The following is a 14,784-nucleotide window of genomic DNA, read 5'->3' as shown; positions in this document are numbered from 1 at the left end:
TAAGCTTTAGCCCAATGTCTAATTACAATAAGATAATGCCATAAAGTATTCCAGATAAAATAAATACATGTAGAGAATAAAAACCAGGGAAAATTATCCCAGCTCTGAACCAGATACTAATGAGACCACTGTAGAAATACTACCCAGCTGTCGGAACCTTGTTAAAAGCAAAGGAAGTTAAAAGACATGAGAGAGGAAAACTTGAGTTGCAACATGATTCAAGTAACAGGGGGATCTAGTCACACACAAAAGGTTAAAATGAAGACTATGATTCCTTTTTGTGGAGAGCAACATTTGAAGGTATGGTGGAACTTGTCAAAGCAGAAAATACAGACTGTGGAGTTAATAGAACATGTTTCAAACCATGGTTCTGGATTCATCATGACCCCAGGACATACAAAAATCTCTCCACATAAAACATAGAAGTGGATTACATACAGTAGTGAAAGTTGAGAGCAAGATACCTTGATGAGTGCTGGGGACTGATTTTAGTTGCCAGGACAAAGCCAACAGCATACCAGGCTGTTCTTGTAAGTCTTGTATACATAAGATGAACACTTTCTTAAAAAAAAAAAAAAAAAGTTGGTTGGTCATCATTGAAAGCCAAAGTTTGCTAATTAACAAGAAATGAAGTCCTAAGGGTGATGTAGACATGTTTTGCACATGCTTTGTAGCACGTCAGTTCAGCTACATGTGACCTGATGAACTGCAGATGTGATCAGGCACTGGGTAAGCATGTGGCAGGGGCCAGAGTGAGCAGAGTCAGGGTATCATGGTGGACTGCACCGGGATTGGTGGGTTAGGCTACAAAACAAAGCCATCAACAGATGTGTTATTTAAATGAAGGAATCCTTTCACAATCTGCGTGTGAATTGTGTTGTACACTTTAAATATCCTACTATTTAACTTGCCAGTTACATCTCAGTAAAGCTGAGGAGAGAAACGTCAAAGCAATCCTGTACTGTTTAATCCATCAGGACTCAGTGTATATTGAATGGCTTTCTTCAGGTATACGAGCCGCAGACCCCATCTGTCCAATGCTGAGGTCACCAAGCTTTGAGAACAGTCTGGACAGTCACCATTCTCTTTGGGTCCTGAAGAAGAGAATTGTTCCCCAAGAAGAGGACCTTCAACTCACTGCTGGGCCTTGAGCAGACTTATTCCGTTGAGCAGGTCCAATTTGAACTTGCTTCTGAGTTCGGCCATCATTGACCACATCGCCTACTACTGTATTCATAGGCCCACTTTCTTCAAATGTGGAGGCTCAGGAGAGAACAGCAGAGCTGGACACAGACCAGTGCTTCTATTTCCTGTGTCAAAGCAATTGTACCCATTCTACTCAGCAGGTAGGAGTTACGGGGTCTACAAATACACCACCTCTTAAATGCACAAATTCTGCTGGTGATGCAACAATTGGCAGAGCACCCTCACCGGAAGTGGGCTCCCTGTGAGATGGTGGCCAGGCTAACGAACACACTGGCTACATATTGTTGAACACTTACTGAATTTATTTAAAAAAACAAAAAAACAATAGCTGCACTACGTGGTCTAAATGTACCTGAAACCCATGATCTATTTCACATTATAAAAAATCTATAAGAATACCTGTTACCTACCTGTTTTAACTGAAACCTCAAACCATATTAGGCTGAAATTTGATGTAAAAAAAAGTATTTACTCAGGCAGTACTGAGCCAAGAGTCAAATCCCCTCACCTCTTCCACTTGGAAGGGAACTGGAGTTCCCTTTCAGGACAGGAATAGCATCAATTCGAGTATCACATGTCATACATTGATCCTTCAGAGCTTTGAACAAAGCACAGAATATTAGTCCCCTCATTGCCCAAGAAGGATGTGTTAACCTGCACCCCTGCACGAGTGGGGACACCACAAAAGTCACCTTCCCCCGCTGGATGGGCCAGCTGCCAACTGTGAGCGGGAACTTGGTTAGAGTAAAAGATTCTTTGTCAGGAATGTGGAAATTGTGACATTAGGGACTAGCCTGGGCTAGAGGATAAAGCTTCAATGAAATTTGCAAGTTCATTTTGGTTTATATACCTGTTGGAGCTGAGACATTAAATGCAGAAGGCTTTTAATCTAGGTATTTTAAACACTACTTGATACCATGGACTAGTGTCACTCAACAGAGAGCACTTCAAGGACAGAGCTATCTCTGAACCAGAATAAGACCCCAGGAAGGCAGATTCAGCCCAGAGCATCTGGGACGGGGTGATTTCCTTTTGTTTCAACATTCATGTTTGACAGAACTGGCTTTTCTCTTTGCCCCTGCTGGAGAGCTAATAACTTCCTTCAGGTCCACCCTACTCCAGTCCCCCACACAGGCCGGCACCGCTGGCCTGATATGCAGATGTGCAGTGTGCTTTATTTACATTTTCTGTCATTCATTTGCTGTCAAGTAATCAAACATAGGAACGGGTCAGGTAGGTTAGCCCGACAGAACACAATGTGGAAGAAATAACCACAGAGGAGAGGCTGCAATTTGGTATTCGAGCAAGTCACGGGCCACACAAAAAGAATACAACCCATCCCTCTCGTGTCTCAGAGAGTGCTATTCGTTCCCGAGATTTCTAAAGATGCATTCAATTCCTGCCCACATCTGAGAGTTCTACAACTGTGGCTAACATTGGAAATAAATAATCCAAATCAGCTTGGCCACATTAACTGTGAAATCCACTTTACTAGGGAGATAGAATTTACCTCAGGCCATGTAGGTCAATAGCCTTGGAGAGGGAATTTCAAAGATGAAGGCCCTTCATAGAAAATGCTCAGCCTTCAGACCTGTGTAGTTCTAAATCAGAGGGCTTAGCACCTCCAAGCCCTCCAGCTGCTGTGAGGGCAAACCCAGGAAAGAGGTGGTCATTGGATATAACCTAAATCCCCTCTCTGCTGCCTCTCCTCAACCCTTGAAACAGAATGCTGTTGAGGTCTGCTACCTTGATTCCCCCTGAAAGCAAAGAGGCAACTCATGAGGTATGGAAGCCTGGAGGGAACAAAGGCAAGCATGAACGTGTGTGAGCTCATACTTTGGCATGATGAAAAGTAGGTACTCTTCAAAAGGTCTGCTCTGTGGCAGAGGGGCTCGTTACTGAGAGCAGAGCTGTACTGCCCACACAAAGGCAAGTGGGGAGGAAAGGGGCTCAGTGAAGTTAGAACACAGACAATATGGAACCAGAGATCACTGAATCTTAAAAATCTGTCTGCTACTATCAGAGCCATTTAAAGATAATGGTATGAGCAACAAATGGACTTGGCTCAGAGAAATGTTTTCCTGTTTACTGTCTACAGGTAGCTTTCAGAAATTTTAGTTGAAAATATTTAATTTTTATCAGTCGAAATGAAAATGAGTCTCTGGTAGGGAAAATAACGGTGTCTACATCCTAATTCCAGGAACCTGTGAGTCTGTGTTTCTACAGCAAAGGCTATAGATGGAATTAAGGTTGACAGTTAGCTACACCTAAAATATAGAGACTATTCTAGATTATCTTAATACATATATTATCCAGTATAATCACAAGGATAGTTGTAGGCGGAAGGAGACAGAGGAGGGCAGAGTGATGTGAAGACTTGATCTATTTTTGCTTGCTTGAAGATAGAGGGAGAAGGCCACAAGCCAAGGACTGTGAGAGACTTCTAAAAGCTATTACAGATGAGAAAATAAATATTCTACTAGTGCCTCCAGAAGAGAACACAACCCTGTCAATACCCTTATTTTAGTTCATTGAGACCTGTGATAAGCAGATATAAGACAATAAATTTGTGCTGTTTTAAGCCACTTAATTTATTACAGCAGCAACAACAAACTTATACAGAAACCAACAGTCAGCTTGACATGCAAATGTGTAGTTTTTGCATTCAGCTTTGTCCAGGGTAGTGATAGTCAGGAAATCAGAGTCCAGGAAAAAATTTAAAAAAGGAATTTGTTGCTTAAGTGGAAGGCATGCTACACTTAGTTGACTAGCTAGCACCTTGGTTTCATTGCCTACATTTTATGTGGTTGCCTGCTGGCAATGAGAACTTTTAGCACTTATTATCCCAGGAGAACTAACTTCCAACACATAGCTGATCCCAACATTTCTGAATTGATCCTAAAGGATGATGTGTTAAGTAAGTGGCTATTACATAGGTAAATTCTAGTCAATCAAAGAATGGGACAGTTACCTTCACCTGCCATCTTGGGTCTTCTGAATACCTGCTGCTGCTATTGCTGCTGCTAAGTCACTTCAGTCGTGTCCGACTCTGTGCGACCCCATAGACGGCAGCCCACCAGGCTCCCCTGTCCCTGGGATTCTCCAGGCAAGAACACTGGAGTGGGTTGCCATTTCCTTCTCCAGTACATGAAAGTGAAAAGTGAAAGTGAAGTCACTCAGTCGTGCCTGACTCTTAGCGACCCCAGGGACTGCAGCCTACCAGGCTCTGTAGGCAGAGCCATGGACAGAAAATCCTCTGTCCATGGATTTTCCAGGCAAGAGTACTAGAGTGGAGTGCCATTGCCTTCTCCGTCTGAATACCTAAAGCCCAGCTATTGTAAAATATTTCTCTCTATACTTTCAGGGGAAAACTAAGAAAAAGATGATCTTGCTTTACTTAGATATTTGGGATGAAATTAAGGAATGTATAATAGCTGTGCCATATTTAAGACCATTTCAAAATAAAAATTGGTGTTATGGTTAGAAAAGAATTTCAAGACAAGGAAAGCTAGTTTTCCAAGTCACCAACACATTTTCCTGAGAATTGAAAACTAAATTAACTTCAGGTAGAGAAACAAGAATGGGGAAACGTACCTGAGATACAATATGACCCTGTTTCTCTTTTAAATTGAACTATTTTTCAGGTGACATGTAAATTTTTTTTTTTTAAATGTAGAATTTGATCCACTTCTCTGACATTATACATTTTTAAACATAATGCACTTTTCACAGTGCCTGGTATACAACTTTGATTAATTACGGGCATCCTTTGATAGAATGACTCTACTTGAGTTCTTAGGAAAGACTAGACTGAAACTTTCCTGGCCTAACCAAGGTGGGGTTAGTTGAAGACATTAGGTCTTTTATTTGGACCCAAATGATTCTTACTACTGGTGGCCCCATTATATTTTCCAAGAAGTGGATAATGAGAATGAGCTAGTGTTAACCCAACTTAAGGATGTAAGTAAGTGAGCCCTGGGGTGTGGTCTCCTCTGAATGAGCAAGCACATTTTCAACACAATTGGCTGCCTAATCGCGTGTAGCAAACTTGGCTGATGTATTTGGATGTGTAAGCAATTATGTTTCTGCTAAAAGCCTTGGTTGGTAATGCTTTTGTTCTCCATTTCTTACAACTGAACTAACAGAAGAAATTGGAATGGAAATGGTTTTCAATATATTTTGTTTTGCTTTTTAACTTTTCATTTCAAAACATTTTTCAATTAAGCTAGCCAACTAATCCAAGGTTTATTATACCTCCAGATAGCGCATAAAATAGATAACAAGGAGAAAAAGAAACACAGTGGATAATAAAAGAAGTTTTAGTAATAAAACATATTCTGATTTTTTTTAAAAAGCCTACATGTTTGCTTTAAAGCACTCCATTTAAATGTGATTAACTCTACTGAGTACCTCTGAGTACTAGCCGCAGTTAGTATCAAGTATTGATAACAAGACAAGGAGTCCCTGACTTCACAAAACATTTCTTCAAGGAGGCCTTTGACAGGTATTGGCTTAATATCTGAGTCACCTGAAATTGCATGGGATTAGACTCAATGTCCAAAAAAATAGCAATAAACTACAGGCTCCAAATATTTCTGATAACCTATCACAGTCTCCACTAAGATTTGCACATTGTGTTGCTAATTTCAAAGGTATTACCCATTGACACACTGGGGGTCAAATAAACAAAATGCATCCATGTCACTGCCTTCACTCATGTGAAAAATTAAGCAGACCACAAAGAGAGAAACTTTAAAACAGCCATGTCTGTTGTAGAAATACAGAAATTAGGTCTCAAAACACTTGTTCTTGCAATCACTTTCTGCAGATACTACATGTTATGTTTCTGTAATCCAGGTAACTTTCAGATCAGATCAGATCAGTCGCTCAGTCGTGTCCAACTCTTTTCGACCCCATGAATCGCAGCACGCCAGGCCTCCCTGTCTATCACCAACTCCCGGAGTTCACTGAGACTCACGTTCATCTAGTCAGTGATGCCATCCAGCCATCTCATCTTCTGTCGTCCCCTTCTCCTCCTGCCCCCAATCCCTCCCAGCATCAGCGTCTTTTAGCACTTCAGAATTTTAACTTCAATGCGGATTTATTACTCCCTCCTTAAAATGCCTCCACGTGCAAAACCAAAGTCACACTTCACATGTAAGAAGCTGTGGAAAAATCAAAGCTCTACATTTGAATCCAATTTTTTTGTTTGTTTTGTTCTAATTCTGCAACATTAGTGATGTCACTATAGACCTTTCCAACTCTCAAGCCCCTGTCTGATAAATGGGTAAATTTCACATATCGCAGGCTGCTTGCAAGCATCAAGTAAGATGACATAAGAATTTTCCGAAAATAGTGCCTGGGCAGAGGCTCTTCAGACCTGCAGTTGAGAGAGAACCCTACAAAAATCCATCTTTGAAAACCAGCAGGTCTGTCCTGGTGGTCCAATGGCTAAGACTCCCTGCCCCCATGCAGGGGGCCCAGGTTGCTCTCTAGTCCCGGAACTAGATCCCACATCCCCACAAGGAAGATGGAAGACCCTGTGTGCTGCAACTATGACCCAGCGCAGCCAAATAAATCAGTAAATAAAAATATTTTTTAAAATGCTGCCTCCCAGGAAAGGAAAATTAAAAAGAAAGAAAGCAAGCCAACGGCTCTGGCATCCACGGACTCACAATGAACTGAGACAGCTCTTGAAGGGCTTCGCATCTGCTCGCAGACTCACCTGCTCCAGGGTCCAGCACACAAGCGCCTAAAGGAGAGGCGTCCAGACTGAAGGAGGGTCATTTGCTGGTCTTGCCCCGTCGGCCTGAGGACAGGCATCCGGTGTGTGGGCACCTACAGGTGCCTTCCTAGAGGAGGCCGGGGGGCCGGCGCCATCTTCCCGTGCTCCTTCCGCCTCGCTCCAGCAGTGAGAGCCACCGTTTTCTTCTCCTTCTTCTTCTATTTTATTAAACTCTAAAATTTACCGAAAGAGTTGAAATAAATACTGAGAGTAAGATTTTCAAAATATATATCTGCAAACTCTGTCCAGGAGATTTTAAGTAGCTATCCATGACACTGGATACAAGACGACTGTATTTTTAATTCCTCTGGTGCTCAGCATCTTCAAATTTAAGATTCAGCCCTCCCGGAAATTGACTTGATGCAAAGCTAGACAATGCCTGAGGAACTTTTTCTTATTTGTCTCCTTGTATCCCTGTGAGGGCGAGAAGCGTGACGAGGAGCGGAGACCCACGGAGTTCGGGAGAGAAACCCTGATGGCGCCTGCGGACAGAGGATTCTGGGACCACTTCGGCATCCGCGGGAAGCTGGTACACCTGGTGGATTAGCACTGATTGCTGTCAGCTGAGTTCAGAAATGGGCATTCTTCTTTCTGCAATCAGCTCCTGAATTAGGAATATCTGTTCTAGAACGTGTATCCAGTCTCTCATGTGCTCCTCTAATAGGATGCTCACGTTTAAGTTTTCATCAAGAGATTGGTAAAGAGATTTTGGGCGGAGATGACTATTGCCTCTTCCAGGATGGGAAGGCTGCTGCCTTCTCAGCCGAAGCCTACTTAGAGGGCTTTCTCCAGGTGATTATGCTAAGAATTTTTGAATATGTTCTCTGAAATTGGGAGACCAAAAGGTCTGGTGCCTTACCCACACTTGAGAAAAGTAATTCTAACTGGACTCAAGCCTGACTCCCAGCTGGGAGAGCTAGAGAATGGTTAGTGACTTTACTGGAAACATTGGGGTGGTCCTGCCAGCCTGTTGCTGGGAAATGGCTGTGAGAACGTTTCCATCATGACCCTGCTGACCAGACAGTGCAATCGTGAATGGGGAGATGGGCAGGGCAGCAAAGCAAAAGAGAAGGACCATGGTCTCCACAGCCTGGCTCCAACCTGTCACAAACCTGATTTAGAGTTGGGTAGAAGGTGTTACCCAAAGTCAAGTTCAGAGTTTCGTCTAAAACATGGGACTGTGTTCTAAATGTCTTATTAGGACATTTTATGATGTCAAAGGTCAATACAAATGTTTATTATTCAAGAGTGAGCTGATACACCATGGAACCTGCACAAGTTCTAATTTGGCACAGCAGATTGCCCTGTTAAATAAAGTTTAGAAAGGCAGTAAGAGACCAAAATGAATTACCTTTTGATTATATTCTTTGAGTTATCCTTGTTCAACCCTTAGTCACTCAAGTCTGTTTACCTGTACTGTTATTTAGAGTTATGTGATTGTTTTATGTAAGGTTTACACAATTCCTGAGTCCTAGAGCAGGCTCTCTTCCAACAGTTCTGTACCCCATTAGAAATTTAATCCTCACTGAAGGATGAAGAATTTTGTGAGGTCCTTATAACATCATCTCATTTTGGGGAAGGGGTGGTGGGTGGAAAGAAGTTTAACTCTTGAATATAAATAACACATTTGGGTGATAACATTGAGAGCCACAAAGAAATCAAACTTCACATCTAGCATCTTCACCTTGACCCTGCCCAGTTGACTTTAAATACCCATGTCCCAGTGGAAGAAAAGTAAGAAGGTAGAAAGTACTACTCTGAGAGCCTACCAAGCACAGAGATCAGTATTTACTAATCAGAATTTACCAAATGTAATATTCTCACCAATGGCACTTTTCACTTAAACTATTTTAGCACCGAAGTTTCCAGTGTGGAATTGTCTTCAGCTTCTAGATTCTATACACCAATAATGCTCTCAGGTTTTTGGCTAACAATGTGAACACTTCTCATAGTTCATTGCCATTGAGGAACCAAACAAGGATTGGCAAATCTGTGGACATTATGACCTACCACCTTTACTTTTCTCAAGGCAGAAGTCACTAGCAGGTAACGGCACATTTACCTGAATTGAAGATATGGCCTTATTATCCATGTTCAGGTATTTACTCCTAATGGGCTTCAATATCATGGCTTACCTGAGACTGGAGTTGTAGAAAATAAATTCTCTTTTGTTCAAGCCATAATTTCTGAGGTTGTGAGCATATAATATAAAAGCTTTTTCCTCCTGATTTTGAATAGGTTTCTTAGAAATAAACCTGATATGTCATTTAACTTGTTCTAAAAGGACTGAAGCCTCTTTTTAGATATCTGATCTTAATATGACCATCTCTCAAATTTTATGTATCATATGTGCTCTTAAAGTGACCCAATGATGTTTCTAAATGCTGGAATAACAATTGTACTTCCAGAATATCCCTGTTAGAAAATTAGGAGAGTCATAATTATCTGCCTAAGATGGCACCTTCAGCAGAATGACTGACACATATATTATTCATTAATAACAGCTTTAAATTTATGCAGGGAAGAATATTAATGAAATATTTACATTTTATGGTGGCAATTACTATAAGGTTATTTCTAAAATGATGGGAAAAGGCAAGGGAAATAAATATTGCCAGTACCAAACAGAACTGATTTTGCTTCAGAATGCATATTAAATTGACATTCAATGGGAACATAGCCATGAGAACCAGGTGTCAGGAATTGGAGATAACCTAGATATGGGATTATTTCATGAGATTCACATAGCTTTTCATGGCTGATAGCGAAGCCAGTTTGATCTGTAAATGATTTAATAAATTTTTTTGCTTTTCATTAACTTTGAGCTTATCTCTACTACCAAAGAGGCCAAAACTAAATAAACGCATGGCATCTGTAGCAAGCTTTTGTTATTGTTCTAAGACTTCTAACATCTAGGACTAATGCCTCCAGATGAAATGTTTCTATTGAGGTTCTGTTGATTCGATTTCTTATGGATTACTGTGCAGAGGTCCTTTCTCTGATGAAGGGCACTGAGTAGAACATTTAAATGTCTGCAGAGTTCAAGTGCAAGGATTCTCTGCTTGGTGCTCACCTCAATTTTCCTGTTTTTCTTTCCCCCAAATATGCTTTAATTTTTTGGCTTGTGGAGGATAGGTGAATATATAATCATAATAACTTTCTATTAGCAGATATGTTATTTTTAAATTTTATAACTTCTCCTTTTTTCAGCACATTTGATCAAAGAGGATTGGTAACTTCTAAATGTTGCATTTTCTATTAAGTTAAGTGTTAGTCGTTCAGTTGTGTCCGACTCTTTGTGACCCCATGAACTATAGCCCATCAGGCCCCTCTGTCTATGGGGATTCTCCCGGCAAGAATACTGGAATGGGTTACCATGCCCTCCTTCAGGGGTTCTTCCTGACCCAGGGATCAAACCAGGGTCTCCTGCATTGCAGGCAGATTCTTTACCCAGCTGAGCCACCAGGGAAGCCCAGTTTTATTAACTGCATTTTCTATAGTGTCATTTAAATATATTTAAAGGAGAAGTAAGAAGGAAGCCATATTATTTTCCCCCTATCACATGCTTCATGGCTCTAGGGCTCTGGGCTGCCTCCAAAGAGAGGAAGGTAACGGTGGCTTAGGGGCTCTCCCTCCCATAAGCTTCCCATGTGCTATTATAGGAACAGGTAAGCTCCTCTTCACAGTCTCCCCAGATCCTCTTAAACTGAACACAAGAGAATTTGCAGGTGATTGAGAAGAGAATCATGTAACTAGTCAAGTTTCAAATGTCTGGTCAGAGTGGGAACACTGTTAAAATTTTCTTTTCATTTCCTTTTCTTCTTTATGTTAACCTCTGCTCTGCATGGGAATGTAGTCTTAAGTTAACAAAATACATTGGGTTGGGACATTTACTTTCAATAATCAATAGTGAAAAATGAACCCTAAGTTTCAAAAAATTAATCTCATGGTCACATTTCTTTTAAAACAATTTTTATCCTATGGAAAGCTCTTCAGTCAAGGTACTCTTTCATTGGGATGACAGATACTAGTAAATTATGCATAAAGTAAAAATATACTCAACACTTAAATTTCCTTTTTTTTCTGATTATGGGAGATTTAGGAATGCACGTTGAGGTTCAAGAAAAAGGCAAAGTTTCCTGCTGCCAAGGCCCTAGCTTGCTTGTCTTGTCCACTTAGAAGGGTCTGGGTCTGATCCCTAGAGGCCTAAGAAGCTTCCCCTTAGAAAGCTACTTACACTTTCCTTGTACATTCTCCTGAATCAGGACAGGATACCATGGGTGTGACTGATACTTGGAGGCAAAAAAGAACAGATAAAATGAAAAAGTTAAAAACAGGAAACTCATCACGGACCCCCCCTCCTTTTAATTTAGAATTTAAATGTCAAATTCTATTCGAGTAAAAACATGAGACCATGAGATGATTATGTGAGGAAGCCAATTTGAACCTGAAGATAGTTTTTAATGGAATGTATTTGACAAACAGACCCGTTTTTATTGATTGAACTTGAGTATAGTTTGGTTTATGAATCCTCAATTCCTAAGGAAATGATTTAAAAAATTTGTGGGATATGTGTACACAAATTTATGACTTGGTTCTGGCAAGGAAGATAGTCTCTCCGAAAGAATAAAATCCTAGGGGTTATAAATGGGTCCAAAAGTATCAGATTTTTTATTTATACTTCAGAAATGTAATCAAGTGAATGAAATGGTTTATATACATTTTTACATCCAACAGCAGTGACACACTGTTCATACATGATTCTAGAGGAAAATGTACATCCTTCTTTTTTTTTCCTAAGTAAGATCTGCCAAATGTTCATGGACAAAAACCTCTCATTGCAAACTGAACTAGTGAAATGACAAGGGTAAGCCATGTTTCTTTCAATAGCTTTATGGCATTAATAAAGCTACTGTTTGAATGCATGTTAATATTGTCATGTGTAGGATGAAGTCTCACAAATTCCCCAAAATGTGAATGATCAATTTGAAAACTTTACAAAATTGTCTAATAGATTTTGTGACTGAATCTGCCCAGGGATGTTAAAGTCCAGGATGGTTTATTTTAAGTATACTTCTGTAGCTCTATTCTTAGCTGACTATTCTTCGATTCCCTAATCACAAAGAAATGCATTCTTATGAAGTTAAGCAGCTGTAGACACAGAATGCTGATGACATTTTCTCCATATCTGAGTGATCTAAAGAAAACCCAGTTAGTGGTAATTCTACCAAATACTTGTAACATTCACATGAAATTTTAATTGATTTTCAAACAGTACAATTGTGCCATGAATCCAACCACATAGAATATAAGCCTTAAGCCCACTAGGTTTAAGCAAGTGTGTCTTTGTGGACTAAAACTATGTAAAATAAAATCTGATAACTCCCTGGGGTTAGAGGTAGACAGTTTTCTTTCAAATCCTAGGTTTGGTCCTTTATTTTATTCAGCAGTGAAAGCCATGAATACAGAACGAATAACAGCTGTTACAATTCTCAACCATGACTTCTAACGTCAGAGAATTCAAAGTATGAACATAGTACACAGTAATGAAAAGTATCAAAAATTAGTTTACCTCAAAAAAGATAAATAAAACAGGTATATTCCACCAATACATAAACAGATGTTTGTGCTACAGTTAAAATTTGCTGTATACAAAAGATCATAGTCCCCATAATCAGCTTATGATAGAAGCAAGAATACATGAGCCATTTAAATTGTCAGACATTATGCTTTATAAGGTATGCACAGAAGTTCAAGCAATAAATACATACATTAGTTCAAAGCCTTACAATAGCTACGCAAAGCAGATGCAGAAAAGCAGATTTGCTATTACTAGCAAGCAATGATATAAGAGTAAAAATTCATGAAATGCATTAAAGCAACATTTTTCTTAGAAAAAGTCTGGTCATTTATGGGTCCACCAACATTTTTACATAATATGCACAATTATCAAAATACAGACCAAGCATTTCAGAAAACTCCAAAAAACCTAAAATCTATTTTCAAAGCAATTGCAGTTTTGGAGGTTTTTCTGGTATAATGTGCAAGCAGCTATTTTTTAAAATTGTATTCATATAAAACCCATGCAAAACTCTACAGGTATATGCATTCTGTGGCTGAGACTTCCTTTCAAAAGTTTGATAACTGAGGTATGCATACTTTAGCATTGTAGTCTTAGGCCACCCTCCTGATGGTACAGCTCTCAAGATTACTTTCAGTCCATCAAAGCCTTTGAACATGCACCTGAAAGACCCATTTTCCCTTCAGATAAGCCTTCCAGTAGGATCCTAGATGACTGAAAACCATCCTTCCCAATCCCAATCTTTCTTTTGATACCATATCGTAAACTTCCCATTCACTGATCATGACCCAAAGACAAACAGAATGAAAAGTAGCAGTTACTGTGACGTTCTCACGTTTCATGCAATCTGCCATAATTGTTCTAATTTTTTTTCTTTTTTTTTTCTTTTTTTTCTTTTTTTTTTTTTGCAGAGGTAGAAGCTTTCAGAAAGCCTTTTGGGTAAGTGGGAAAACCCTTTTGAAAGCCGTTATGTCCTTTTATTTGGTGTGATTGATGACTGGGTATTTCTCTAACTCTATTTGCTGACTTCAGCAAAGAATAAATGATGAGCTTAGTTTGCAAGGACCAGCTCCATCACATGGAACTGGTACATATGTTAAGCTCTAGCAGCCACCTTCTGTCGAAACTGTTTGTAAAGCAATAACCATCATCAGGTTATGAGGTCCCTTGGTTGGGGGAAAAAGTATTATCAAGACTTGGCACAGCACATGAAAAGCAACACGTAAAGTTTCTAGGTTTTAAGCAAACATTTGACTATGCTATTTTCAACTACACCATAATGCATTATCCTAGTTTGGGGGTTTGGAGTCTTCGCGAAAACCAGCATTCCAACAATTTGGCCTGTGCAAGTCTTTGAAAGGGAGTGTATTGTTAGTGTTAATATCCCGTATCAGCAGAGGCAGAATTATATGTAACTTTGGTTTGACTGAAAATAAATACCATGGACTACAATTGCTATAATCTTTGCTTTCAGTGTAAAAACTCAGCTAGATCACTTTAAAATCAATATGAAATTAATTTTTGGCTTTACTAGACCTTTTATGTTTGGTTCCTACTTTTTGTTTTTTTCATTATAACTTAAGACTATAAAAAATAGTACACAACAAAGATTCAGACCATACAAGACATCTTCTAACAACATGTATTCACCACCAAAAATAAGTGACTGGATGGGGAAAACAAAAACACAATGTCCTATATATATATAACAATATGCAATCTGCATTTGCATCAAGTACATAATCGTTTTGGTCAGTGATCCACATTTGTTGCTTTCTAGCATATCATAACTTCCACTGCAGATTTTGTCCTCACCTCTGTCTTTAATGAAAGCAAATCTTCATTGCATTAGATGGACTTTTGGCCTCAGAAGATTATTCTGTGACTGAATTAGGTTTTTTAGTTGTGTTTTTTAGTTGTCATATTTGATTCTTGGTTTTTAGGGCTAAATGAAAAGATCCCAGAGGTCATCAGAAAACAGCAGGTAGTTCATGGAGAAGGTTCCTTTGTACTAATTGAAGTTACAGAAGGCTGACCAAAGCATGTGGCTGCTTCTGTCCTTGAGCTCTTGGCCATGGTTAGAGTTGGCTTTGGTTTGCAGCTGTAGCCTTTGACTGTGTTTGCAGGTAGACAAAGCTTTATCACAAGGAGGTAAAGAGTACAGTTGTAAGATCTATGCAGATATGCAAATGTTTCTATGGTGCTTGCACAG

The 14,784-nt window shown here is 39.6% G+C and overlaps 2 protein-coding genes across 66 annotated transcripts in view; both read right to left on the bottom strand.

The window, feature by feature from the left end:
• LOC147374282 (uncharacterized) overlaps positions 1 to 9,261 on the bottom strand; it is a 165,241-nt gene extending 155,980 nt beyond the window's left edge. For 6 of the 16 annotated variants that reach the window (XR_015162593.1, XR_015162594.1, XR_015162591.1 and 3 more), the window contains exons 1-2: positions 6,932 to 9,261; positions 465 to 561 (exon numbers count right to left, since the gene is read on the bottom strand). Coding sequence is in view for 9 of the 16 variants with exons in the window: in XM_086396708.1 (XP_086252834.1) it covers positions 465 to 557; positions 6,932 to 7,029 (191 nt within the window). In the remaining 7 variants the exon portion in view is untranslated. The remainder of the gene's footprint in view (positions 1 to 464; positions 562 to 6,931) is intronic. The other 10 variants (XM_086396708.1, XM_086396716.1, XM_086396714.1 and 7 more) reach the window with 2 other exon arrangements.
• A 3,151-nt stretch (positions 9,262 to 12,412) lies between these two features.
• The window catches only part of FOXP2 (forkhead box P2), a 665,882-nt gene continuing 663,510 nt past the window's right edge, over positions 12,413 to 14,784 (bottom strand). For 45 of the 50 annotated variants that reach the window (XM_086396670.1, XM_086396664.1, XM_086396653.1 and 42 more), the window contains one exon: positions 12,413 to 14,784. This exon is cut by the window's right edge and continues 870 nt beyond it. The gene's annotated coding sequence lies outside the window, so the exon portion shown is untranslated. The other 5 variants (XR_015162584.1, XR_015162585.1, XR_015162586.1 and 2 more) reach the window with 1 other exon arrangement.

Source organism: Bos grunniens, chromosome 4 (assembly GCF_055505025.1).
Source record: "Bos grunniens cultivar Pamir isolate PY7600 chromosome 4, Bosgru_T2T1.0, whole genome shotgun sequence".
NCBI classification, from domain to species: Eukaryota; Metazoa; Chordata; class Mammalia; order Artiodactyla; family Bovidae; genus Bos; species Bos grunniens.
Note: the sequence above shows the minus strand (reverse complement) of the source record. Positions and strands in the feature narration are given on the sequence as shown.